General features: G+C 34.7%; 1 protein-coding gene and 2 pseudogenes across 2 annotated transcripts; all 3 read right to left on the bottom strand.

Moving 5' to 3' along the window:
- Nucleotides 1-154: 154 nt before the first annotated feature.
- PCGF6 (polycomb group ring finger 6) lies at nt 155-27,239 on the bottom strand. Of its 2 annotated transcripts, none has more exons than XM_039871315.1 (10): nt 26,785-27,238; nt 25,917-26,016; nt 25,732-25,828; nt 24,906-24,961; nt 24,755-24,814; nt 23,798-23,906; nt 19,049-19,076; nt 14,875-14,973; nt 9,273-9,359; nt 155-1,048 (listed from the first exon to the last, which is right to left on the bottom strand). In XM_039871315.1, exons 1-10 carry the CDS (start codon nt 27,145-27,147, stop codon nt 992-994), a joined length of 1,056 nt encoding a protein of 351 aa, XP_039727249.1. In that variant the 5' UTR covers nt 27,148-27,238; the 3' UTR covers nt 155-991. The 2 variants fall into 2 exon arrangements, with proteins under 2 accessions (XP_039727249.1, XP_039727250.1); XM_039871316.1 differs by lacking the exon at nt 155-1,048 and adding an exon at nt 5,639-5,696 and having other exon boundaries at nt 26,785-27,239.
- Nucleotides 8,614-9,266, bottom strand: LOC120609133 (60S ribosomal protein L35a-like; annotated as a pseudogene).
- Nucleotides 20,380-20,497, bottom strand: LOC120610173 (uncharacterized; annotated as a pseudogene).
- Nucleotides 27,240-27,449: the final 210 nt, after the last annotated feature.

Genomic DNA, 27,449 nt, shown 5'->3' with positions numbered 1-27,449 from the left:
TTAGAAAACTATCACAATGCTAATCTTAGGCAAAATAATGCTTAAAACTGAAATCACTGTATGCGATTGAGGTCTCAAACATCCATATTCTTTATCTCAGGAATAAAGTAATGGAAAAATGAACATTAAACTGACTTATTGAGGAAACAATGAATAAGTATTCTGTAAACTTCTCAAAATTTTTATTACTTTCAGAAGCAGTATCATTACAAAGTATTAACAATCACAATATGTACTCAAATAAAATGAATGTTAATAAATTTTAATAAATTAACATTCACAGAATAAAAATATTGTTACAAAGAGGCACCCCTTGCTGTAAGATACGTTAAAGAAGTCTTTATTATTACACTGGTTTATGGTATGGGCCATAAACCCTGCAGGAGACAGTCTCTTCACACAGAATGATAATTCATCCCTTTTAGAGGTGAATAACATCTCTTTAGTAGTGTTGCTAGTAAAAAAAAAAGAATCCAAGTTCAAAATATGATGGCAACACACAAAAGTGGCTGATAGTTTTGGTCTTTGTCTGAGAGGTACAGTCTGTAGTTTAACAAAGACTGGCTTTGAATTTTCAGTTCAAAAGCATACTTCTTTCCCCAAAAGATGACTGCCCAACTGATACCATTCCAGAGAGCAGAATCCAAACTACCAACTTGAAAGGGATATGGCTCAATGAAGAAGGAAATAGTAACCGATTTACGTCAAAGATTAGGAAGCAAAATCAGTGTCAGAGTATTTGAAAATCACAAGGAATTTAAAAATTCAATGCTTTGAAAATTTCCCCCTGAGCTATGGATGCTTTTTATATACAGTCTCTAGTAAAATGGATGCATTTAATCAGTTCAAGTTGTACTTATAAATGTTATAATGCTTGGTGTGAAAATAGATGTTATGTCTCAAACAGCAACTACGTTTTGTGGAAATCTTTGGTGGGACGCGATCCTGCAGAAGCCTCTTTATTTCTCTCCTCCTAACATGCCTAGAATTTTCAAGTAATTTTCAGAGGAGAAACCACAAGACCATAATGAAGGACCAGCAGACCATCCTGAAAAGAAAAAAGTGTTTTGCAGTTATTGGAACATGAGTTATGTAAACAATCAAGTCAAAGATGGTTTCTTTTTCATAACCCAATACTAATGTGAAATTCTTTGCTTTAAAGAGAATAAAGGGTCCAAGATAAATATACCTGCTTATTTCACTTACCTCATCACCAAACACTCCTTGTCAATGTGCCTTTTTTATGACTCTCGGGAGATAATTCTGAAACTACTAGGTATCCATAGTTAGCCAAGGTTGTTTATGGCTAGACAGTTCCTCAAAAAAAAAAAAAACTAAGAGATATACCTTTCCTTCTTAACAGACTACTTAACAGACCATCCAGGCACTGAGCTTCCCTAAAAAAACACTCAGTCATCATATAGCATCATGGATCTGCTAAGAAATGAAACATTTATACACAGCGATGTCCTCAGTCAGGTGTTGTTGGGCAACTTAACCCTATACTGACTCCAGATACTGTGTTTCTGTTTTTTTATCTGCTTTTTTGAGGTTCTATCTCCTCTCTTGATAGCGGGTCTTCATTCCTTGTGCTCTCACCAAGGCTGCATCCAACAAGCAATCCACCTTTTTAAGGAGCTATTTCTAATTTATGATGAACTAGAATACTAGCTAAAAGGAAGACTCACTGGGGAAGTGTGCCATGAGCAACTGGCCTACTTTGAGCAACATGGAGAAGTGATGGCATACATGCCCTGCATTTCCAATCCTGCTCTAGCTATTACTCTTTTTCTTCTTTTCTAAGCTTTTCCATGGCTCCACTTCCTCACTTCTCATTCACTACTCAACTCATTGCAATCTGGCCTCTCAGTTCTTGCAACTCCAGAGAAAACACACTGGAATTCTACAAAAAGGTTCACAAATTCGAATGCCCACAAAGGCCAGGAAAGCAACATAAATGAACATGTGAGCCAGGTATGTGAGCCAAAATGGAATACTGAAACCAGTGGTAAACTACAGAGCACATATCTAGCTAAAAGAATTTATTTTTTATTTTCATTTTTTTATGGTAAAAATTTTATTTAATGTTTCAGGAAGCTGAGTGAAAGGTAAATGAGAAATCTTTACACTATTTTTGCAAGTCTGCAATTTCAAGATAAAAGGTTTCCAAATACAAATATAATATTTAAAACATCAAAAAAATTATTTAATTTTCATCTAAAAAATAAAACAGAACTAGTCTTTTTGACATACTGAATAACATCCACTTTAAGACTATGGGATTCAAATCCACAGCCCTAAAATGTCACTTTTTAAAAAAAATGTTTATTGGGGTAACATTGGTTAATACAATTAAATAATTTTCAGGTGTACATTACAATTTGACATCTATATATTCTATTGTGTGTTTATCACTCAAAGTCCAGTTTCCTTCGGCTACCATATATTTGATCCCCTTTACCCACTTCACCCTCCTCCTACCCACATATATGTGACCACCTTTACCCCATCCACCTGCCCGCTTCTTCCATACCCCCTACCTTCTGGTCACCACAAGTCCATTGTCCATGTCCATAAGTCTCTGTTTGTCCTGTTCATTTGTTGCTTTTTAGATTTATATCCCACATAAGTGATATCATGTGAATTTCAACTTTTTCTGTCTGGCTTATTTCATGTAGCATGATTATCTCGAGGTCCATCCATGTTGTCGCAAATGGCAGTATTTCATCTCTTCTTATGGCTGAGTAATATTCCATTGCATACATGTACCACACAGCTTCTTTTGCCAATCATCTATCGTAGGACACTTCAGTTGCTTCCATGTCCTGGCCACTGTGAATAATGCTGCTATGAACGTCGGTGTGCAAATATCTTTTTGGATATGGGTTTTCAAGTCTTTGGGGTAAATATCCAGTAGAGGGATTGCGGGATCATATGGTAGATCAATTCTTAGTTTTATGAGGAACCTCCATACAGTTTTCCATAGCGGCTGTACCAATTTGCAGTCCCACCAGCAGTGTATGAGGGTTCCTATTTCTCTACATCCTCTCCAGCATTTGTTATTATTTGTCTTGTTGATTATAGCTATTTTAGCAGGGGTGAGATGGTATCTCATTGTGGTTTTGATTTGCATTTCCCTAATAGCTAGCGATGTTGAGCATCTTTTCATATATTTGTTGGCCATTTGTATGTCCTCTAGGAAGAAGTGTCTGTTCAGGTGCTCCGCCCATTTTTTGACTAGATCAATTGTTTTTTTGTTGTTATTGAGTAGTATGAGTTCTTTGTATATTTTGGATATTGGGCCCTTATCGGAGGCTTTGCTTGCAAATATATTTTCCCATTCTGATGGTTGTCTCTTGTTGACGGTTTCTTTTGCAGAGCAGAAGCTTTTTAGTTTGATGTAGTCTCATTCATTTATTTTAGGTTGTACTTCCCTTGCTTCAAATTCATAAAATCCTCTTTAAGTCCAAGGTCCTTGAGTTTAGCTCCTATGTTTTCTTCTATGCACTTTGTTTCAGGGCTTATATTCAGATCCTTAATCCATTTTGAGTTAATTTTGGTGTGTGGTGATAGACAACAGTCTATTTTTCATTCTTTTGCAGGTGGCTTTCCAGTTTTCCCAGCACCATTTATTGAAGAGGCTTTCCTTTCTCCACTGTATGTTTTTGGCTTCTTTGTCAAAAATTCTCTGCCCATATAAATATGGGTTTATTTCTGGATTCTTGCTTCTGTTCCACTGGTCCATGTGTCTATTTTGCTGCCAATACCATGCCATTTGATTACTGTCGCTTTGTAGTATAATTTGAAGTCAGGCAGAGTGATGCCTCCAGCCTCGTTCTCTTTTCTCAGGATGGCTTTGGCAATTCAGGGTCTTTTGTGCTTCCATACATATCTGATGATTTTCTGTTCCATTCCTTTAAAAAATGCTGATGGGATTTTGATGGGGATTGCATTAAATCTGTAGAATGCTTTAGGTAAAATGGTCATTTTAACTACGTTGATTCTTCCAATCCAAGAACATGGAATATCTTTCCATTTCTTTGTATCTTCTTTGACTTCTTTTAATAGAGTCTTATAGTTTTCATTATAGAGGTCCTTCACATGTTTCGTTAAACTTATTCCTAGGAATTTTATTTTTTGTTGCAACTGCAAAAGGAATTATTTTTTCCACTTTTTTTTCTGACGCTTCATTATTCGAGTATAGGAACGCTACGGATTTTTGAACGTTGATTTTGTATCCAGAGACTTTACTATATTTGCTTATTGTTTCTAGTAGTGTTCTTGTGGAATTTTTAGGGTTTTCTATATAGAGAATCATGTCAACCACAAATAGTGACAGTTTGACTTCTTCATTTCCTATTTGGATGCCTTTTATATCTATCTCTTTTCTGACTGTACTTGCTAGGACCTCCAATGTTATATTGAATAACAATAGCGATAATGGACAGTCTTGCCTTGTTCCTGATCTTAGAGGGAAGGTTTTTAGTTTTTCACCATTAAGTATAATGTTGGCTGAGGGTTTGTCATATATGGCCTTTCTTATGTTAAGGTACTTTCCTTCTGTACCAATTTTGTTAAGTCTTTTGGTCATAAATGGATGCTGTGTCTTGTTGAAGGTTTTTTTCTGTATCTATTGATATGATCATATGATTCTTATTTTTTATTATGTTTATGTGGTGTATCACGTTAATTGATTTGCATATGTTGAACCATCCTTATGCTCCTGGGATGAAGCCCACTTGATCGTGCTATATAATCTTTTTAATATGTTGCTGTATTCACTTTGCTAGCATCTTATTTAGGATTTTTGCATCTGTGTTCATGAGAGATATTGGTTTGTAGTTTTCTTTTTTTGTGTTATCCTTACCAGGTTTTGGTATCAGGGTAATATTGGCCTCATAAAATGAGTTGGGAAGTATTGCCTCTTCTTCAATTTTTTCAAAGAGTTTGAGAATAGATATTAAATCTTCTTTGAATGTTTGCTAGAATTCACTGGCAAAGCCATCTGGTCCTGGACTTTTACTTTTTGGTAGGTTTTTGGTGATTGTTTCAATTTCCATACTGCTGATAGTTCTATTTAGATTTTCCAGATCTTCTTGATTCAGTCTAGGAAGATTGTATTTTTCTAAGTCCATTTCTTCTAGGTTATTAAATTTGGTGTTATATACTTTTTCATAGTATTCTTGTATGATCCTTTGTATTTCTGCGATGCCAGTCGTAATTTCCCCTCTTTCATCCCTGATTTTATTTGTGTCCTTTCTCTTTTTTCTTTAGTGAGTCTAGCCAGGGGTTTGTCAATTTTATTAACCTTCTCAAAGAACCAGCTCTTTGTTGTATTTATTTTTTCTATTTTTTTTTTCAATTTCATTTATTTCTGCTCTAATTTTGATTATTTCCTTCTGCTGACTTAAGGCCTCATTTGTTCTTCCTTTTCTAGTTTTGTATGATGGAGCGTTAGGTTGTTTATTTGAGCTCGTTCTTGTTTTTGGAGATAGGCCTGTAATGATATGAACTTTCCTCTTAGGATCGCTTTTGCAGTGTCCCAAAAGTTTTGATATGTTGTACTATCATTATCATTCATTTCTATGTATCTTTTGCTCTTTTTGTTTCTTCCCTGAACCAGTTATTTTTCAGTAGCATGTTGTTTAATCTCCATGTATTTGTGGTTCCTCCTGATTTCTTTTTGCAGTTGATCTCTAGTTTCAAAGCATTATGATCAGAGAATATGGTTGGTATTATTTCAACCCTCTTATATTTGTAGCTAAGGAATTTAAACTAAAAAATACTTAAAACACAGAATAAGCCAAGTAGTACATAACCCCATATTATGTTTGGCTGCGGACCATCAGATCTGTTCTAATTAGCCTAATCAAAGTAAATGAATTTGCACTATAACATAAATAGAAAGATTGTATTAAAATTTTTACATAAATACAAATTTTTCAGAAATGAAAACATCATTTGCAAACAATATACCGATAAGTAGACATATAAAACAAAGTATAGCTGTTCCAAAATCTCAAAACAACTTCAATATATTTATAAAATCACATTTTATAAAATGAGATACTTATAATGTCTATTATATTTATCTTTTATACTTAGATGTCTCCATTTATGGTGTTTTTAAACTACCAACCAGAGTGAGTCTTCCAAAACATACATCAGATTGGGGCTGGGTGAAAAAGTTGAAGGGATTAAGAAGTACAAACTGGTAGTTATAAAATAGTCATGGGGATGTAAAGTACAGCATAGGGAATATAATCAATGATACTATAATAACTATGTACAGTGCCAGGTGGGTACTAGACTAATTGGGACGAATCACTTTGTAAATTATGTGTCTAATCACTATGCTGTCCACCTGAAACTAATATAAAATAATACTGAATGTCAACTGTTATTGAAAAATAAAAATTAAAAATTAAACTTAAAATGGTATTGGTAAAAACAAAAAACAAAAAACAAAGCCATTATGTCAGATTATGTCATTTCTGTCCTTGGCTCAAATTTCTCCAATCGCATTTCCCACCTAACTCAATTAAAATCCAAAGTTCATACAATGGCCTATAGTCTTACATGGTTTTATTACATCTAGACCTCCGTTCTGCCTATTATCTCTTTAAAAGTTAAAACCAGAGCTACCATATGACCCAAAATATATCAGAGAAATAAAAACATGTCCATACAAAAACTTAGAGATCAATGTTCAAAGCAGCACCATTCATATTAGCCAAAAAGATGTTAACTACCAAAATATCCATCAGTTGATGAATGGTTAAATAAAATGTAGAATATCTATATGTGTGTGTTATATGCTGTTGAGTCAGCTCTAACTCTTGGAAACCCTATGAATGAGCGATGCCCACAGTGTCCTGTCTTCAGCAGCCCCACTCAGCCCTGTAGACTCCTGCCTATGGCTTCTTTTATGGAGTCGATGCATTTCATATTTGGTCTTTCTCTTTTCCTGCTGCCTTCTATTTTTCCCAACATTGTCTTTTCCAAAGAACCCTGCCTTCTCATGATGTATCCAAAGTAGAACAGCTTCAGTTTGTCATTTTTACCTCCAGTAATGTTTCAGGCTTAATTTCCTTTAGGGCCCACTAGTTTGTCTTCCTGGCAGTCTAGAGTATCTGTAGAGCTTTCCTCCAACACCATATTTCAAATGAATCAATTTTTTTTTCCTACCAGCCTTATTCACTGTCCAATTTTCACATCTGTACATAGTAACTGGGAAATAAAGGTGTGGATGATCTTAGCCTTGGTCTCTAATGACACATCTTTGCTCTCAGTGATCTTTCCTAATTCTTCCACTGCTGTCCTGAGTTTCAGCCTTCTCTAGAATACTGAATATCCATATAATGAAATATTCAGCCATGAAAAGGAACAAAGTACTGATACATACTAAAACATGAATGAAGCTTGAGAACATCATGCTAAGTAAAAGAAGCCAGTCACAAAGGACCATATATTTTATGATTCTATTTATATGAAATTTTCTGAACAGATAAATACAAAAATAGAAAGTAGAGTAATGGTTCATAAAGGCTGGAGGATTGGGGTTATCTGGGGAATGAATATTAATGGGTACAGAGTTTCTTTGTGGGGTAATAAAAATGTTCTAAAATTGACTGGGGTGATAGTTTCACAACTCTGTAAATATTCTAAAAACCATTGAATTGTATACTTTAAATGGGTGAATTAATTATACCTCAATAAAGCTATTAAAAAGTAGTAACTCTCTGGGAATAATAATAGTAGTGTTCCAAATTTCAAGAAGAGGTTTGAGTTGAACCGGTATATGTCTTTGTCAAAACTCACGCATTTCATTGTATGTTATTAAAATATACATGTGTGTATGCACATAAGTGTTTGTGTTATCCATTCTGCTTCTTTCAAGGAATTGTATAATCCACACTAAGATAATTCTTACAATATTCTGTATCTTATTTTAAGTAGTTGATCATGGAGCACAGGCAATTTCACCAAAATAAAGAATTACATATCTAATAAATTAAACAAAAATTTGTTTAAACTGAGAGCTGCTCATTAAATCTTTATTAGTACTTTATAAGCTTCTTAGAGCCATATAGTTCTTAAAACAATATATTATTCCAGGTTCAGTGATACATTGGAATATGTGTCATTAAAATTATAGATCCTATCCTGCTTTTTATTTATCCTGACTAAGAGATTTCACATTATATTCTCAATCACATTACAGGCAAATTAAAATATCAAAATAGTTACCATGACTTCTTACCTATTGAGCAAGAAATGGACGTCAATCTCTAAAGCCAAACGAGTATTTACAAATTTTTCTTTAAAAAATGTCTTTGCAGATGTATTTGCTCAGTGGCCTTCAAAGCCCTACCACAGTACTGGACAGAGATAAAAAGAGCAAGGCCCCTAGAGTCAAAGTGCCCTGGCTCACCCACTAACTCACTGTGGGCAAGCTGCATGTCTTTTTTGTACCTTGGTTTCCTTGTCTTTAAAATCGGGGGATAATTAAATAACTATGTTGTACATCTGAAAATAATGTATATTGTATATTAACTATATTTCGATACAATAAAAAATTAAATAAAATGTGTCATAGAATTGAGAAATAAAACAGCTTGTCCATAGAAATGATTTAGAAAAATGCCTAACGCATAGTAAGCATTCAATAAATATTAGCTTTATTATTATTTATTTTTTTACAAACCTTTTATTTATTTACTTTCAATAAGTTTAAATCCCTGAGGGGTACAGCATTTACATGGATTCTGTGTCCAATGGCCTTAGCAGGAAGGTTGCTTTGGAATTTGGCACGAACCATGCCCTTTTCCATGAGCACCAGTCACCTTACCCCAGATTACCCTGGTTTTGTTCAGTTTGCCACCAGGAGTCACTGTGTTGTTCTTTGCCTTGTACACATAAGCACATCTCTTGCCTAGACAGAATTCAGTCTCATCTCAAGCATAAACACCTTCAGTTTTAAGGAGAGCTGTGTGCTCTCTCTGGTTCCGGAGAACCCGCTTACAGCCAGCAAAAATGGCCTTGGCCCATAGTCTTTTAGACATATTTGTCATTTTAGAAGTCCTGTTCCCAGGAGGCCTCCACAGGCTCCAAGAAGGTAGAAAAAGCAGATTTATTATTTATTTATAGTCCAGGTAATTTTAAGAAAATTGTAGAATATTTCTTAAAATTTTATTGACAATATGCAACTTTTTTCTTTCATCAAATAACTTGCCTGCTAGGTACTAAGTATGATAAAATCTAAAACCTACCTGCATGGCTGCATCACCTATTGCACGTCGAATTTCCCTTAGAGTTTGATACCGCTCCAACAGGTGATCACCACAGATGATGTCTACCTACAGGCAAATAAAAGTATCAGATGCTTCAAATTTCCATATGAAAAAATTAAGAAAAATCAATATAATTATTTCCAGACTACACTTGCTATTTTATTTTAGACTGATTAAACACTCTCAAGAAAGATTTTAGAAATGTTTTACAAAAGTAAATAAAATAAAATGGAAAGAGCATAGCAGGACAACAGCACAATACAACCAATATTCAAAACGATTCCCCTGAATTTCTGAGAACAAGTTAAATCACATTTGATATATTCAGCATAAGAAGGTGCAGAAAAGTACGTTTTTAAACAAATTCCATGATAAAATGATTAAAAGGGTATATGATGCTTAAAAAGGCAATCTTTAGTTATTTGAATAATTCTAAAGAATATCTCATTCTCCAACAATGGAAAGTCTAACACTGACATGATGTACACACTAAGGGAACTGTTTCACGGATGGAACAATCTTAGTCTTTTCAGCCCTTTAGTAATGTCGAAGCTCTAAGATAAGTCTACTTTTATACAAAATGCTCTAGAAAGAATATTGTAATATAGTTATATACTACAATGTAACAAGATTGTAGTATACCTACTTGCTAAGATAGAAAAGCAAATCTTTAATCTCTCACTGAGTGTTCCTTTCCCATTGCCTTTATTTATTTTTATTAATTATTTTTTTTATGGTGACATTGGTTAACGAAATCCAGTAAATTTCAGCTGTATCCCACTGCCTTTAAAATGAGATCAGGTCCTTAATGTCTGATTAATATATATCACTTAATTGTCTCCATCCCCTAACATCCCATTTTAGTTTTTGGCATGAAATTTCTCCTTGTCCTCTAAACCAGAATATCACCTCTGACCCCTATTTCTCCTTTTCCTTTCTTCTCACATGCAATCAATTACCAAGTTCTGTGCTTCTTAGTTCATAATACCTCTTAAGTTCATATCATTCTTTCAACTGCTGCCCCTAGGCTTAAACCACTGAAACCAGCTATTAACCCAATTTCCTACTTTCATATTCCATTTACTCCAAAAATCCTATATACTGCCAACACATTAATTTTCCCAAAACCTTCAGTATAGTTGGAAAAGAATAGTAAAAGCAGTTGCATTTAACTGAGCAGTCACTATGTACATCATGTTATACATTTAATCTTCCCTTTCCTGTGAGCTAGGTATTATAGTTCCCATTTTACAATTAGGAATAGTAAGAGGTGAAGACATTGAACTTTCCTAAGGCATAAAGCTAGTAAGCAGCAAAGTGGAGATCTGAACCCAAGTCTGTCGCTAGGTCTATCTTTCTCCAAAGCCTAAGTGCATATCAAGGGTCAGCAAACTTTTTCTGTAAAGGGCTAGATAATAAATATTTTAGGCTTTGTGGGCCATAGGATTTCTGCCACACCTACTCAATTCTGCTATTGTAGCATGAAAAAAAAAAAAGCCATAGTATGGGTTCCAATAAAACTTTATTTATGAAAACAGATGGCAGTCTAGATTTGGCCATGGATCATAGTTTGTCAACTCCTGTGCTATCTCATAATGCATAATCTCCAATAAGTAACAACTTTTATGTTTTATACTTAACCAGTTTAAAATTGGCAGAACAATACTTGTTGCAAAATGACCTGAAAGCCATGATAGATCTTGCATACAGAACTTAGATCCATGAAAAATTAAAGAATTTGGAAACTATCATTATGTTTTTATTAAGTATTCAGCAATGCAGAGACCAACACTTTTATACCACATGGTATATATTTATGGTTTGTTCACTATAATTTTATTTTTAACTTAATCTTAACCCCAGAGGTTGGCCAGTTACTAACAGTTTCATGTGCATGTTCCTAGATGCCATGTGTGCATGTGGGTTTTTTGTTCGCTTTTATAAAAAAGGGATTATGTCACATATTATTGTTCTACATATTCTTTTATTTAAAAAACAACAAAACCTTAATATGTCATGGACTCTTTTGGAGTACAGTTAACTCTCTCTCTCTTTAAAAGCTACATTATGTTCTATCGTATGAATACATCATAATTTATATATACATTCCCCTTATAAACATTTAGATCGCTTCCCACTTTATACGCTGATTTTTAAAGTTACTTGACTATAAATATTTCATAAATTACTTCATTCAGATTCACATCTCTGAGGATCCTACAAACATGACCCACATATTTGGTAATTTGCTATGATAACTCACAAAATTCAGCATGACTGGAGCTATGATTATAGCAACATAGCAAGAATACATAGCCAGAACAGTAGAGGAAAAAAATGTAGGTGGTGTCTGGAGAAATTCACACATAGGTTTCCTATGCTCTCCCTCCCAATCCAGGAGATAACACCGAGTACTCCTTTCTCTAGCAGCGGAAATGCAGCCAATTATGCAATGTTTCTGCCCAGGAAAGCCAATCTGAGGCTCAGAGTTTAGGGTTTTTATTGAGAGCTGTTTACGTTGTCATTCTCTGCCTAGCAACTACCAAATTCCAGACTCCCAGAAGGTAAGCAGGTGTTCATCACAGATCCATTGTTTGTATAGTCTAGGCACAATGAAATACCTTTATCGGTTAGGGAACTTTTCATATTAATGCAGGAACTTTTTACAAACCAAGTTCCTAGATGCTAGGGAAGGGCCAACCTTCTAAGCAGGCGCTTCCAAAGACAGAACGCTCAAGTCTGTTTTATTAATTCCTTTCTGCACAATCTTTCTACCCTCTTGCATATCAAGTCTTGCTAGAAAGGATCACTATAATATTTCTGAATTTCAGAGCAGAAATAAGAATGTGAAAGTAGTCTTAAGGAGAGAGGAAAAACTCTTATCTTTTAAAAAACAAGATGATACTAGAACTTCTAAGATAGGAATTTTCACTGAATGAATCACTGACTCATTCCTCTTTGTTCGTACATACTTTTATCTGATAGAAAGTTCTTTTCTTCTTTTGCAAATTCATATTCATTTTTCAAATCCATTCTTTCACCTCTTCAAAGTTAAATCATTCACTCTGTGCTCTTGCTGCACTTATCATATCCTATTGTTATTTAGTTGTTGCTTGTGTATCTTTCCCAATACAACTGAATCCCCTGATGGAGTGAATTTTCTGCCTCATCTTTGATGAGTCTAAGGCCAAGTACATAGATGCTCAATTTAGTATCAACAGAAAATAAATGATTGGTAGGGATACACCATATGATACATTAGAGTTTCTTTAAAAAATGATTTGGAAACAATAGTAGGGTTAGGGCCACATACTAAATAAATAATTTTTAAAAATCTGTGTTTTAAGATGGAATTATGGTAGGATTAACAAAATCTAATATCACAGCTTTTATATAAAGACTTTTATGTGGTGACAGAAAGAAATCTAACATTGGGAAGTAAACATAGTGTAAATGCCTTATTGTTAAAGTGTACAGCTGAAACATTGGGTATCGTTAAGCAATGTCACCATAAAAAAAAAATTTTGTTTTAAATTTAAAAAATAAAACCTCTGAGACTAAAAAAAAAGAATTCTGAGTGATCAGTCTTATGTATATTTAAAATCTCATTTCATAAAAGCAAAATAAGCTCTGAAGATCAAACAATGTGCAAAAGAACACAACACAAGAGTAACAATAAAACAAAATACAGTAAGACATCAATGAATTCAAAATTCCACTAAATCAACCAGGGTAATCCAGAGGCACTGAGGTCTCTAGTGAAAGAAATTTATTCAGATAATTATTGATTTCTTATTTTGAATTAAATCTTTTAAGAACACATGGAATGACCTATATTTTTTATCTTTCGGAAATGTCTTCTCTTCCTTTTTAATTTTGATTCTCCATAAATAACTTTAAAGGTAGTTCATCATTAGCTAACAGTCTCCAGTAATCATCCATTCCTGCAGGTAAATAACCATATATGAAGGTCACATATTGTAAACAAAGCACACATTTCCCACCTGGGACTAACTTGTTTAAAGGTTAGTACAGCAGGCTCAAGTGACTGGGTTCACCAAGAATTTTATTTTGATTAATGGTTAACTAGCTCAATGTTTTGCTCACACTAGAAGTAACTCTTTTTACTATCACTTGGATTTAAAAGGTTTAACAATTTTAGACACAAATTAATAGGTCTGCATATTTGATAATTCTCTGTTCCATTATATTTACATTTCGGTGAAATAGTCATTTATGAATGTTACCAGCTATATAGTACCTAAATAGGAAAGAAATATTTACCTAGAGAGCCAAGGGCTGATAAAGAAAATTAAAGGTTGAAACAAATTTTTTATCATTTTATTTCAAAATGCTAAAAGCTCTGAATTCTATGATGTGAGGAAAAAATAAACACACATTTTTACACAATAAAACCAATTTAGAGTTTTGACAACTAAATTTCTTCAAACAGCAAACGCGAAATTTATAAATGGTAATTGTGTTCTGATTCATATTTAGCCACAGAGGATGTAATCTATATCCTAGAGAAAGCCCTCCTGGGTGCTACTTTAGTTATTCTATACAATCGGGTACAAATCTTGTGACTTCTGCTTTTAGAACTAATAGACTGCTATGGGATCACTCACAATTCTTTGTCCAGGAGTCTCTAGACAGCTATCTATGTCTAACCAAAAGACTAAGAACCACCTCAAATATGCTATAGCTACTAGGTGATAGATAAGTCATTTCTAGTTTTCAGATGCTATGAGATATAGCCAGCATTATGTAAGCTCAGTAAGAGAAGTCATATTTCATTGGATTTAATGTATATTTAATATATATCCAGTACCAGCAAATATATACAGGTAAACTAAAAACATCAGTAAAATTTCAGCCAGCTTTAAAATATATATCAACTAATAAACAGCAGATAGCTATTTTATATAAAAATTATTCTATGAAATTTTACACATAAACGAATAACAAAAATTCCCTTTAAATTTGACTAATGAAAAATCAAAACTATGTAAATGTGCATTTTCACTGGCCCACATTACTAGAATTACAAGTATATTCACACTTTATGTTAAAAAAATACACGAGGACTGAAGTTTTCATCTTACAACAAGAAAATATTATATAGCTAGAATGGGAGATCTTTTTCAAATCTTAAAAAACTAATAGGGTTCTATAGTATATATCTCACTTATCTAGGTGTCTTTAGCTACCTTGTTATACTCAAGCATTTGATAAATGCAAAGATACCCTCTGAAGAGAAGTGGATGATGATAAGTAATCTTTTGCTCTATTATGAAAAAGGAACAGCTGGAACTGAGGCTCTAGAAGCTCTTTAATAGTTCTTATATCCTTAGCTTTTCTCTGACACCAATAGATGGTCATAAATGGCAGTGAGAAACAGTAAAATCAAATGTGATTAAAGTTGAGGTGGGAACCACTGTGTACCAATATCAGTTAGCCTTTACAATATCTACCATATAAGACAAAAGCTACTGCATGAAATCCTAGAGATGATTCTTTCTTGACTATACCAAAGGTAATCTCACAACGTCACCTGTCCTTTTACACACATATACTCTACCTGACAAGCTGGATCAAGATCCATTTTCCTTCTGAGGAATTTTTCTACATGCCCAATAGTTGCTTCTCCTGAAACTCGGACAAATTTCTTTTCCAATGGCTAAATAAATAAACAAACAAATAATTTTCAGATTAAATATACATTAAATGTATAAACCTTAAAGCAAATTTTATAGCTGATTTAATACTTATAAAAAATTGCTATAAATTTTGAGTTAATTTACCTATCAAAGAAAAAAATTTTTCTGCTTAGCTTCCCTTCTCTGAAAAGTAACAATTTTTATAAGAAAGGTTTACTGGTTTATTTTAATACCTCATCAAAAATGAAACAGTAAAATTAAAATTTATTGACAGAGAGGGAATACCCAAGATCAAGTGTCTAAAACAAGCTGGTTTCTTTAACAAAAAACTGCAAAGGGAAAAAAAGTAAAAGACAGAGAAGGAACTGCTAGACTAAAAAAATACGTAAGGGCTATAAATAAGAGATATATCAACCAACTGCAATGTGTGGATCTTATTTGGATCCTGATTTAAACGAATCTATAAAACAATTTTCAAGAGACAATCTAGGAAATTAAAATGGTATATGGATATTTGATTAAGGTATTACTGTTAATTTAAAAAATTATAGTATCATCATTATGTTTGTAAAAAGTTCTTATCTTTTGTAAACGAACTGAATTATTTACTGATATAGTCTGGGATTTGCTTTAAAATTATATGGGAGAAGAAGTGGTGAAAACACAGATGAAATGAGATGAGTTTATAATTATTTAAGTTTAGTGATGTGTACATGGCTGTTCATTTTACTATTCTACCTACTTTTGGATGAGTTTGAAAATTTCCATAATAAAGGCAAATTTTCTTTTTTAAGTGGAAAAAAAAAAGATTAACATCTAGATATAGATGGCTGGAATATGATCCAATGGTCTGAGGTGACAGGTAGAGAGACCAGAGTTTTAAAGTAGAAACTAAAGCTTACTCAGGTACTCAGAGGCATTTTTAAGGATACTGTCTAATGCAAATGAAAAGATGAAGTAATCAAAACTAAAAGAATATCTTTCAGGAAAACCTGAACCATGTTTTTCTAGCACTAGCAGAGAGGGAGCCTAGCATGGCTATGAAGAGGATCAAGGAAGGTGAGGCACATGTTTGTTCCATGTAACAGCACTCAGGTTTCTCACCTGTAGTTTGGTTTCTTAAGACCTTTCCTGACAATAGATCTATCCCTTATTACCACAGTGTAGTAGATAGCATAGGTGTTAAGTGCAGACCCGGTTCTGTCATTTTTATAGTTCCTAGTCTTTGGCCAAGATGCTGAATCTTTCTACATCTCTATGACCTCATTTGTGAAAGAGAGATAATGATAGCACCTACATCATAGAATTACCACAAAAAAAGTGATATGATCTATGTAAATAAGTATTATCAATTCCTGGCACACAGTAAGCACTTAAGAGTTATTGCTGCTGTATTGTGATCATTTTGCTCTTTAAGTGAAGGAATTTAACTCTTACAGAGGGCCCAGTTGTCACCTAGTTGTTACAGAGGATACTGATATAATTGATACAGAGGATACTAGACAAAAATGGAAAAGTTTCACTTTCTTTTAATGCAGGTATAGGAATCATCTCACAAAGCTAAGGCAGTCTCAAAAAGGAGATACAGGTGCCCCAGGGTGAGTTCCCAAGAAGGTAACTCATTGTAGGTGGCACTGCCTGACTGGCATAAGAATCTAATTAGATGCCTTGAGAAGCTGTTCTTCTGAATCATCTATATAGATGCCTGCCTGCCTGGCAACCAGTGCATTTCTGAAGTTCAATTTCCTAAGCTTACCATCTCAATAGCAGGCTTCAGGTATACCAGCAGAGGGACAGTTCAATTTCTTTTATTTCTAATTCCAGGAAAGTACTTTACTCCAACTTAGCTAACATTACCACTACTGTGATTTTTAGATCACTCAGAATAAAATTATGAGATCTGCCAATATCTGAAAGAAAAAACATTGGTCTTGGCTTTCGAAGCTAGGGTTCTCATGTGGTACCTTAGCCCTTATACGCCAGGCTCACAAGGATTTTCTTTCCCATATAAATCAGATCCAGCTTTTTTAGGAGACAGCTTGTTTTGTTTAAGACTTCAAAACTAGTTCTCAACTAATAGCCTCCTACCATCTGCAAATAAACAGTTCTCAACTAATAGCCTCCTACCATCTGCAAATAAACAGTTCTCAACTAATAGCCTCCTACCATCTGCAAATAAACAAGGGAAAAAAATTCCACAGAAGGATGATACTTCTTCAAAATTAAACACAGCAATTTTATCTGCCATTTATAACACAATCGGTCAATTTGATCAATTAAAACAATAAAGTAGTTGAAAAGCTGTGTAGGGAGAGTTAAAAGAGGTTCAGTTATTTTCTGGCTTTAGATAATGCATACCACTAAAAATGTCTTTTAAAAAAATGATATCAATTCAATTATACTTTACCTTGAAAATCCTACCACTGTCAACTGAAAAGGCCTAGAAACAGTTACCAACTCAGTAGCAAGGTGAACCCTAGCAAACAGACTGTGATTTTGAAATAACACCAAAAGGAACTAGGATGCCTTGAAAAAATGACCGATTCCGTGTTTGGGGCAAGAGATGTACAAGGTGAGCATGGAACATCTTGTCATTTTAGATAGCAAGGAAGCTATCACAAACTATAATATCTATGATAGGACAATTTGAACATCAATAAGGATAACAGCCAAAATTAATTTAAACCATACATGTTTAAATCCACGAGTTCATATTAAAGTAAAAATGAAAACAACAATACCTAATTGGTCATGACTAGAGTATGCTAATGAATCAATTCATTATTTTGAACTTGGTAAGGGAATCAAGTATTTATCCTGCCTTTCTTATATTAACTGCGCAACTGGCTAACTAAATAAATGAAGGAAGTTTGTCTTTATAGGAGTATTTCAACTAATAAAAGGAATGACAGCATAAATTTAAATCTAGGGGTATCATTAGATTCACACTTATTTTGGCAAGAATACTTCATATTCATAGGTGGTACTGTCATCGTTTTTTTGATGTATGACATCAGAATTACATAAATATTCTAGGTGCACATGTACTTTTGTGAAAGCAATAGGCAAATATTTCAATTTAATTTCTAGTTCTTTCTTCAAGAGATTTTAATACTGTTGGCTTGTCTAGCTACTACAGGTCACTAGACAGATGGTTTCAGAGAATTCTAGGAGCATGACACTGCACTTGTCCAATATAGAAACTTACATGCCACTTTGCTACCCACCACACTACTATGAAAGAACTTTCCTAAAGTTAATCACGTTAAGTTTGATATTTTACAATTTAAAAGTTCAAAGTTACCAAACTTAACACTGCATTCCCTCTATCACACTGATGATCTCTGGGAAACATTTATGATATACTTTGTCCAGAGAATATCCATCTATTCTTATGCTTTAATTCACATCTCTAGGCCACTGTAGTAACAAAACAGTATACTCAACCAGGTATGACTCAAATTTTAGTATAGACTTTGATGAAATCACTGAAACTCTAAACAAATCAAAGTCACCTATTTTCTTGTATATTTATAAATCCCAACTATAAGGCCTGATTTACACTTTTAAAGGTTACCTTTTCTTGAATAACTCATACTGTAGGAGCAACACTGTACAAAGGCACCTGTGATACTGGAGACTTTAAGACAACTCTGAACATAAGTATGTTACAAAGGAGTTCATTCTTACCTCTACAAGTTCAGTAAATGATTGAAGTAACAAGTTAGGGCAGGTTAACTTGAGCCAAAAATGTTACATGCAAATAAAATTTTAAGCTCATGTTTTACTATAAAAGCCAACTATGCAAAAAATGCTTTGAATAATTTTTTATCACCAAATTAACATAGCATTTAGCTTTAGACTCTTAAAAGTTACTCATTTATTTTTCCTTAGACCATTGTTCTGAATAAATCCCTACTTAACTCTTTTCTCATAAATCTATTATGAGTGTATTATTAAATGTACTTCACATTTCAACTTTTATTTATAAAACATTATTTATTGTAATTTAAGATAATCTACATACGATTGCTAATCTCTTAAATTTTTGTGCTATAGGGTCCCCTTGTGAATAAAAAATAAAAGTAAAAATACCTTAAAATGTCCTGTGCCTTCATTAGCACTGAAAAATGAAAGCAAAATTAATCAATAAAATATTTTAAACTGTATGTTTAATCATATAACACAGAAAAATAACATGAATATAAATACTCGAGAAACATCAATTTAATTTTAAAACAAATGCTGTTGTCACTTCTGCCACCTAGTGGTAAGGCAAAGGCAGTTGAATCCAGTATTTTATACTACTTGGTAAACTTCCAGGAGTTAAAAGTATATTCTTAATATTTAGATTTGCACACATGTAGCATTCTAACATTTCCAAGCTTAAGGTAAAACTTCTTTTTGCTTTTTACTCTATCATAATATTTTTTTCTCTATATTAACCTTTATAAGATAGATTTCTTACAAGAGGCCACTATAATATTTCCCGTTGTTTTACTTGTAAAGCATAATTACCTGGCATGATTTACTCAGTTTGCCTTTGCAGATTTCTTGATTAAATCAATACTTTTGTGCCATGAGGTGACAAGGGGCACTAACTTTTGTTGAGCATTTACTATATATCAGGCATCATACTAGGTCTTCATATATTACGCATGTTTTTCATTTAATCCTCACCATAGCCCTACAAATCAGCTATCAGTATCCCCATTCTACAGAGGACAGGTAAGCTCAGGGAAGTTTAATAACTTGCTTAAGGTCACAGAGATAGTAAGTGACAAAGCTGGAATTCAAACTCAGGTGTATCTAGCATCAAAGCCCACGTTCTTTCTTCCCTACCATGTTGTGAAGAATAGGTGTGATCAAATATAATAAATACATTCTTATAATACAAATATAATAAATACATTAAAATGTTATATAAGTGTATTTATATATTAACATAAATATATATTACATATAAAAATAAATCTAAGATAACATAATTGTAGCATTTATGAAATAAAGCATCCTATTCATTACGAGAATTATCTCTATAGAATCCATGATGTATGGGCATCTGGCTTCTGCTTGAACACCGAAAGAGATAGAGCTTTTTACCTGACAAGTCAATCCATTTCATTTATGAGCAACTTTGTTAGAAATCACTTGCTTAAACTGAAACAGATGTTTCTTCCTTTAACTTAAACCTATTGGTCTTAGTTTTGCTTTTTGGTACTCTTGTGAATTAGTGGTAATCTTTCTTTTATGTGATAACCCTCTAAAAATATGAAGTTAACTTATAATTGCTTTCTCTTTTTCAGACTATATGTTTTTGTTCCTTCTACTACCACATATGACATTGTTTTCAAACCTTTTACTATTCTGGTTACACTTCAGTTTACCAACGTCTCTCTTTTTTTTCCCCTTTTTTATTTATTTTAGGCCTACAGCACCTGGTATTCCCAGGTGGTCTCCCATCCAAGTACTAACCAGGCCCGACCTTGCCTAGTTCCGAGGTTAGACGAGATCAGGCGCGTCCAGGGTACCATAGCCATAGACCCAGCACCTCTCTTAAATGTAGTGCCCAGAGCTGAATATAATACTCTAGTCGGACTAACATAGCATACAGGGAGATAAAACCTACCTGTTTACTAAACACCACCAAGTTTAAGACTGCATCAAATTTTTGCCATATCACACTTTTCTCATGTGAGTCCATTTTATTTCCTAAGCAGATACTATACATATTATAGCACTATGGACTACTTTAACCTTTGTTTTTGAATGACCCTGTATTACTACAATACTCATACTGATAATAGATTAGACATGTTAGAAATACCATAAGTTGATTCTTACAACAATCCTGTGAGTTGCTATTATAATCCCCAATCTAGAAATATGGAAACTGATGATCGGAAAAGTTAAGTTACCTCCCAAGGGTTACATACTTTGACTTAGACTCTTCAAAGACTATTCTCTTTCTGTACACACTATGCTGCTTGTCTGAAGTTATTTCTTTTTATAGTTGTCTATTTTAAACACAGGAATGAAGAACAAAAAAGAGAAGTATGAGACTATCTTTAGATCACAAAACATGCATACCCTATTCACAGCAGAAATCTAATTTCATATTCCAGTGGTTGAAAAATCACTGTCTACCAGCTGAACCTACTTCAGTTTTTTTTTTTTTTTTTGCTTCTCCAATTCAATCAGGGTCACAAGCTGGACCACTTATCCTCTGACCTGAAAAAGCTTCCTAGGGGTTACCCTCAGTAGCCTGACTTTTGTGGAAACACAAAAGCTTTTCCATGTAGTAAAAACATGGGGATTTAATTCTGGAGACTGGAGACTTCAAAAGGACTCTTTGCAGCTGGAAGCTCTCTTTCAAAAGGACTCCCTGTAGCACTGGAAGCTTTCTTCACTTTAACCACTTGAAAACAGATAAAGGACTATAATATGAGGTAGACAGACTACCCATCATAATGATCAAGGTTCAATTCTCTTATTTTACAGATAGGGAGCTGAAGCTGTGAGAAGTTAAAACTAAAAGTTCCATGAAGGCAAGGGTCATAGATAACTTACTCAAACTATAGTCCCAGCAGCTAATAGAGTGCTGTGCCGGTATGTGGCAGGACCTTAATTAACATCTTATGAATAACCAAAAAGCAATTCATCTAAGTTTACAAAGCTAAATAACAGAGGAGCTAGGACTCACATCTAGATCTCCTTATTCCAAGTGAGGGCTCTTTTTCTTTTTTTCTTTCCCCTTCTTTAACTCCCCTCTGCCCTCACTTCCACCCCTGACCTGCAGATGTTGCCCTCTCCCCTTAAGAAGTGGATCTGTGAAGGTGGGGCGTCTCCTCCCGCACACTCATGGTGTGCAACCAGGGCCTGGTATAGCTGGGGTATGGTCTGTGGCTCCACCTGGGGTGTGAACCCAGAACCTTCTGCATGTAAAGCAGACAGACGTGCTAACCACTATACAGGGCTTTTTCTACAGCAAGGAAGGTGTTAATATTGTAACAACTCTAGTAAGAGGTAATGACTGCCTTGAACACTGAGGTCAAGTCTCCTTCTGTAGGAAAGGCTGCCATAATTAACTATTGATTTCTTCTGTGGGGAAGGGAAGAGATAATGGTGGCACACCCATCACATATTTACCATCTTTGCATTCCTGCCTCTTTTCAAAAGTGCATTCCTGCTACTTTTCAAAAAAAAAGTATAAAAATACTGATTGTCAATTCCTACCGTACATTAGTGGAAAAAATTACATTTCCCAAAAGTAATTTTTTAGAAATATAAAAACCTCTTAATTTCCAAATTTTAATTAACTAGACTTATTACAAATCAAATTACATGGTAAAAATTCGAATACAATGAAAAGTAAAACTTTTTCCCATCCTAGACTCACACTCCAGTGCCCTTTTCTAGAGGCAACTGTCATCAACATTTTATTTGTCCTTTCAGGAATGTTCAGTTCATGTTAAAAAAAAAAAACATGTATATGCACATATTTCCCACTACCCTCTTTTTATAAAAACATAATGGGTACGAGCTATATATTCCCTTCTGAATCTTGCTTTTTTCACTTCAGACATTTTGTAGATTCTTCCATGTTCACACATATTCATGTGCTATATATTATTATTTAACCGGTTCCCTTTTGGACATTTAGGTTGAAACACATTCTTTAATAACTGAAATTGCTGGTTTAAAGTTTGGTATATATGGTTTCTTCTCATTCCTCCAAAGAGATCTTTATTTCATTATCATCAACCACTACTACATGGGCTTTGTGGAGAAATAAGAAAGGTTTCTTCCTTCTCAGGAGTCCTTGATTTCAGTTGAGAACATAGAATGAATACATAAATTAGATAAAGATAACATAGCACAAGCTAGATATTAAATAAATAATACAGGCAACCTGGAGTTATAAAGAAGGACTGGCTGAGAAGTAAAATAGTCATCAGTGACATAAAATGGAAAATCTAGATTTTTCTAAGAAAAGCATTTTAGTTTACAGTTTGATAAAGCGCCAACTTTGTGAATGATAGTCTGTTTAACAATGTTGCAGTATAATGGAGTATACCATATGCTCCAGTGTTTGAAAGAAGCCATCTGTATGAATTAGAAAGATGTCCAACTACTTTGGAAAACAATTTGCCAAAACCAAGTTAAGTTGAAGACGAACATATCCTAAGACTCAATAAACCTACATATACTCTATAGAACTATCTCATACATATACAAGGATATATGTACAAAAATATTTAAAGCAACATTATTTATAATAGCAAAATAAAAGGAAACAATTTAAATGTTCAACAGTATAGGAAAAAAAAAATTGTGTCATATTTTAAGGGAATACCAGGCAATGATGAAATGAATAAAATAGAGCTACACATTTCAACATGGATAACTCACACAATGCTAAGTGAAAAAAAACAAGTTGGAAAAGACAGTATGATACCATTTAAAGTTATTAAATGGGCAAAAATGATTCTACATATTGCTTAGGAATAGATACACTAGTGGTAAACATATAAAAATGCATGAGAATGATAATCTTTACTTTTAGGAGTGTGGTTATTAAGCTCTAAGGGAAGGAAGAGTGAACATGAAGAGGTAGCCAAGTGGCTTCTGCCATATCAGCATAGTTTATTTCTTAAGTTAGATGATGAAGATACAAGTGGTTTTGTACTGATCTTCAGACCTTTTTCTAAGTCTTAAATATTTCATAAGTAATTTTTTAAAAGATATCAAAAAATTTAATTTTGAGTTCGGGATAATTTCATAACAGTTGGGACTGTAAACATTATTTTAAGGTTAAGAGGTTGAGAGATTTAGGATACTCACCCAATGAACTCTAGCAATAAAGACATATCAAGTTCAGGCGGAATCCGAAACACTGATTCTAAGACTTTCTTAGATCTTCCTTTGCTTGAAGGGACTGGCTGTGGAACAGCTGTTTGATAACCAAAGAAAAAAGTTGAGTTAGAAAAAAAATTTCATAAATTGAAATCTTTGAAAAATAATCAGATATTATGACTGTGTCAATATTAAAAGATTGTAAAGCACTCAATCTCCTTTAATAACATTAGCTAATCTGTCACAGCCAGTGAAATTTGAGGCAAGCCTGGAGACCACTTCACAAGGCAGGCCTGTATCTGGTTTATCAGGACCACAGAGAGAGCTCATCATACAGCAACAACAGCTGTAGATAACCCTTAACCAGTATTATGCGCCATCTCATTTAATCCTTGTTATAATCCCATGACAGGTACTACTGCTATTTTTTTTTTTTTAACGGTAAAGAAACTGAGATTATAGTTTAGTAAGATCAGGCAATTTGCCTAAAGTCACCCATGTAGTAAATGGAAGAACCAGGATTTAAACCCAAATCTATCTAACTTCCATACTGTGACATTCCCATCATCATAAAAACTAATGTTTGAGCAGTTACTATGTTCCAGGCACTGTTTCAAGTGCTTTGTATTACTCAACATATCCTTACAGCAATTTTATAAAGTGTTATCATTATCCCTACTTTATAGATGAGGAAACTGAGACATGGAAGTAATTTGCCAGAGTCATACTGCTAGCAAAGGTGTAGAGCTAGTATCAAATTCAGACAATCTAGCTCCAGGGCCTGTACTCTTTCTTATAAATAATTAAATTGAATTACAGTCCATTATTACCTTCAAAATCTCTCTTTTATCATAAAATAACCAGCTATCACCAAAAAAACTTCAAAGGGAATTTTGTTAGTATTCTTTAATCTATAAGTACATTATGATACACACCCAAACTTACCAGGTTTAGGTACTTCTAGACCTCTTTCTTTATAGAAATCATGCATTTGCTTTTTTTCTCCTAAAAAATGATAAAACACAGACTAAATTACACTTAAAATGTAAGTAGTAGAGATTCTGAGATTTACAACTATGTAATAAAATAAACTTACTTTCCTCTAGATTGATCACTAATTTGTACACTATGTCTTGTAACTGTCGGTCCAACCTAATAAAAGGAAAGGATGGAAAACACCTCAGAGTTCAGAACAATGCATTTTGGTACAGAGTGATTAATGCTCTTTTTAAGTACTGTTTTCTCTTGGGAGTGGATATCTCTTTTCTCAGAGGTGAATTACTTTTAGGTAGCACTCCTGGTTTTCACCATGAGAACCTAAGTAATTATATGTAATCATAACTAATCAGAGACTCTTGAATGATTGCTAAATTATTCCATATATGCTGTTCTTATTCCCTTGCTAAAAATATGAGCTTAAGGGCAGATACTACATTTTAAACTTCTGTGTATCATCTGCAAAGCACTCTTCTATGAAGGTAGTAAAAACATTAACAGTCTTTGCTGAATAAATGAAAGCAATCCATTTTTAGTATTTTTCTCCCCTCAGGAAACAGCATGAACTGAAAATCTGATAAACCACAATGACAAATAAGCTTTTCTAAAGAGGCCAGTTTTTCAGGTATTACTTTCAGAAAATAGAATTCTAAACATACTGAAAATGACAAGCCTAAACTGGCTTCATTAACTTGAATGATAGAATTAAAATCCTCAGGAATAAAACCCCCTGTGCCTTTTTTTTTTTTAAGTCTCCAGCAGCTATCACAGTGCCTGGTACACAGTAAGTACTCTATATGTATTTCTGTAAAGATTATGTAGTTCCTTCTCTTCTAATTTTGAGATAGATCAAGAATTTATTCCTCAAAACACAACTTCGAGCTTTCAGAAAAAATATACTTTAAATACTAATATATTCCTCTTACCTTATATTGTAAAGAGGTTGTGTCTGATGTACCACTATGTTGCATTTTGGACATCTGTTGCTATAGTAAAAATGTCTTACAATGCAGCTTTTACAAACTGTTGAAAGAGAATGTTTAAAATAGAATGTTTTTGAGACATTTCAAAAATTTAATCTATTATTCGGAAATGTGAACTATATGCTTACATGTATGAAGACATTCTGTAATAGTAGTTGCATCTATTAAGTAACCTTTGCAAATGGAACACAAGATGTATTGGGTCAGCTCAGAGAGGTTAATCAGGCGCTGCAAATGCAATAAAAATAGTTTTAAAACACAAGTCCTGTCTTCTCAAAATTTCAAGCCATAATCCAAAAATTTCATTATAAACAATATGTAACTTACTTTGCAACATGAAAACATGTTACCGTGCCTCCAACTCTTCAAAATACCGCTGAAAGTTACAGTAACACAAAATAAACCAGTGTTTCAAAAACATCATTCTTTTGGATATACTGTATATTGCCACATGAGGGCACTTTATGAATTACTTACGAAATGGGCAAACTTTCCAGATATTGGGGCTTAAGTTTAATATATTAATTCTAACTGGCTAGGTGTATGAAGTATGCACCACCACATTAAAAAAAAAAAATCTTCCCAATTAAAAGACTGACTAGGTGGGGAAGGGTTTACCATCCTCTCGACACCTTGTAGAAATAGGCTGTTTCTCCTGTTCAACTGTAAGCTCCTGGAAGGCAAGAGCACGGTACCCTTGGTGTCTACCCGCCTGGCACATAGTTGTTTCAATAATTATTCAATGAATGAGAGAGTCAGACCCGGAGAAGCTAAGTGATCTGCAGGAACCTCACAAAATGAGTCCGCAAGGAATCGGGGCGGGACAGCAGGCCAGTCTGCGCGCCACATGCCTAGGCAGGAAAGGTAGCGAGGTGTGGAGGTCGACCCAAGTGCCAAGGGCTGCAGCGGCGAACTGGGGGCTGCCGCGGCTGAGGCGGGACAGATAGTCCCGGAGGCCGCTCAGGCCCGGCGTGGTCCAGCACGGGTAATAAATACCTCTTCCTCCTCTTCTGATTCCGGCCGGCCCCCCTCCAGCCTCAGCGAGAAGTGGCTCATCTCCTCCTCCTCTTCCTCCTCCTCCTCTTCTTCCAGCTCCTCATCCTCCTCCAACTCCTCGTCCTCATCCTCGAAGCGGCCCCTCAGGCGGCCCAGGCTGCGCTCCGGCTCCAGCTCAGGGGGCCGGGAACGCGAGCAGCCGGGAGCCCCCGCCTCGGGCAAAGGCGGCGGACCCTCCTCACCCACCGCGGGCGCAGGGGTGAGGGCAGGCGGGGAGACGGGGGGCGGGGGTGGCATGGCTGCGGCTCCCTCCGTCTTCGCAGCGCCCGCATTAACCATCGTCACCACCGGGACCCCCTCCATGCCGAGGTCAAAAACGAGGCGAGGAGAGGCGAGGAGAGGCGAGGCGAGACCAGGCGACTGGATAGCGCGGGAGTTCCGCCAGCCTGCCTACGCTACCAGTGCGCAGGCGCGGGAGACCTGCGGGGCCCGCTGGGAAATGTGGTTTGCTGAGCCTCTCCTAAGTCGGGATGTCAGCGGAGCCGCTCAGGTACACAGAGCGGACTTGCGGGCCGCATCTTAGGGAAATCTCACCCAATTTTTCCTTTGAAAGGTTGACTTTCTCTTCATTGCCTTTGAAATTGGTACCATTTCAGACAGCAGTA

The sequence above is a fragment of the Pteropus medius genome, unplaced genomic scaffold, assembly GCF_902729225.1.
Source record: "Pteropus medius unplaced genomic scaffold, Ma_sr-lr_union100, whole genome shotgun sequence".
Taxonomy (NCBI): Eukaryota; Metazoa; Chordata; class Mammalia; order Chiroptera; family Pteropodidae; genus Pteropus; species Pteropus medius.
Note: the sequence above shows the minus strand (reverse complement) of the source record. Positions and strands in the feature narration are given on the sequence as shown.

Excerpts from the sequence above, each read along its gene's own strand:
- PCGF6 (XM_039871315.1), bottom strand. The coding sequence starts at position 27,147 with ATGGAGGGGGTCCCGGTGGTGACGATGGTTAATGCGGGCGCTGCGAAG. Across the intron at positions 26,017-26,784 it reads AATCAGAAGAGGAGGAAGAG|CGCCTGATTAACCTCTCTGA; the intron begins GTATTTATTACC and ends TTGCATTTGCAG. Across the intron at positions 24,962-25,731 it reads CAACCTCTTTACAATATAAG|GTTGGACCGACAGTTACAAG; the intron begins GTAAGAGGAATA and ends TCCTTTTATTAG.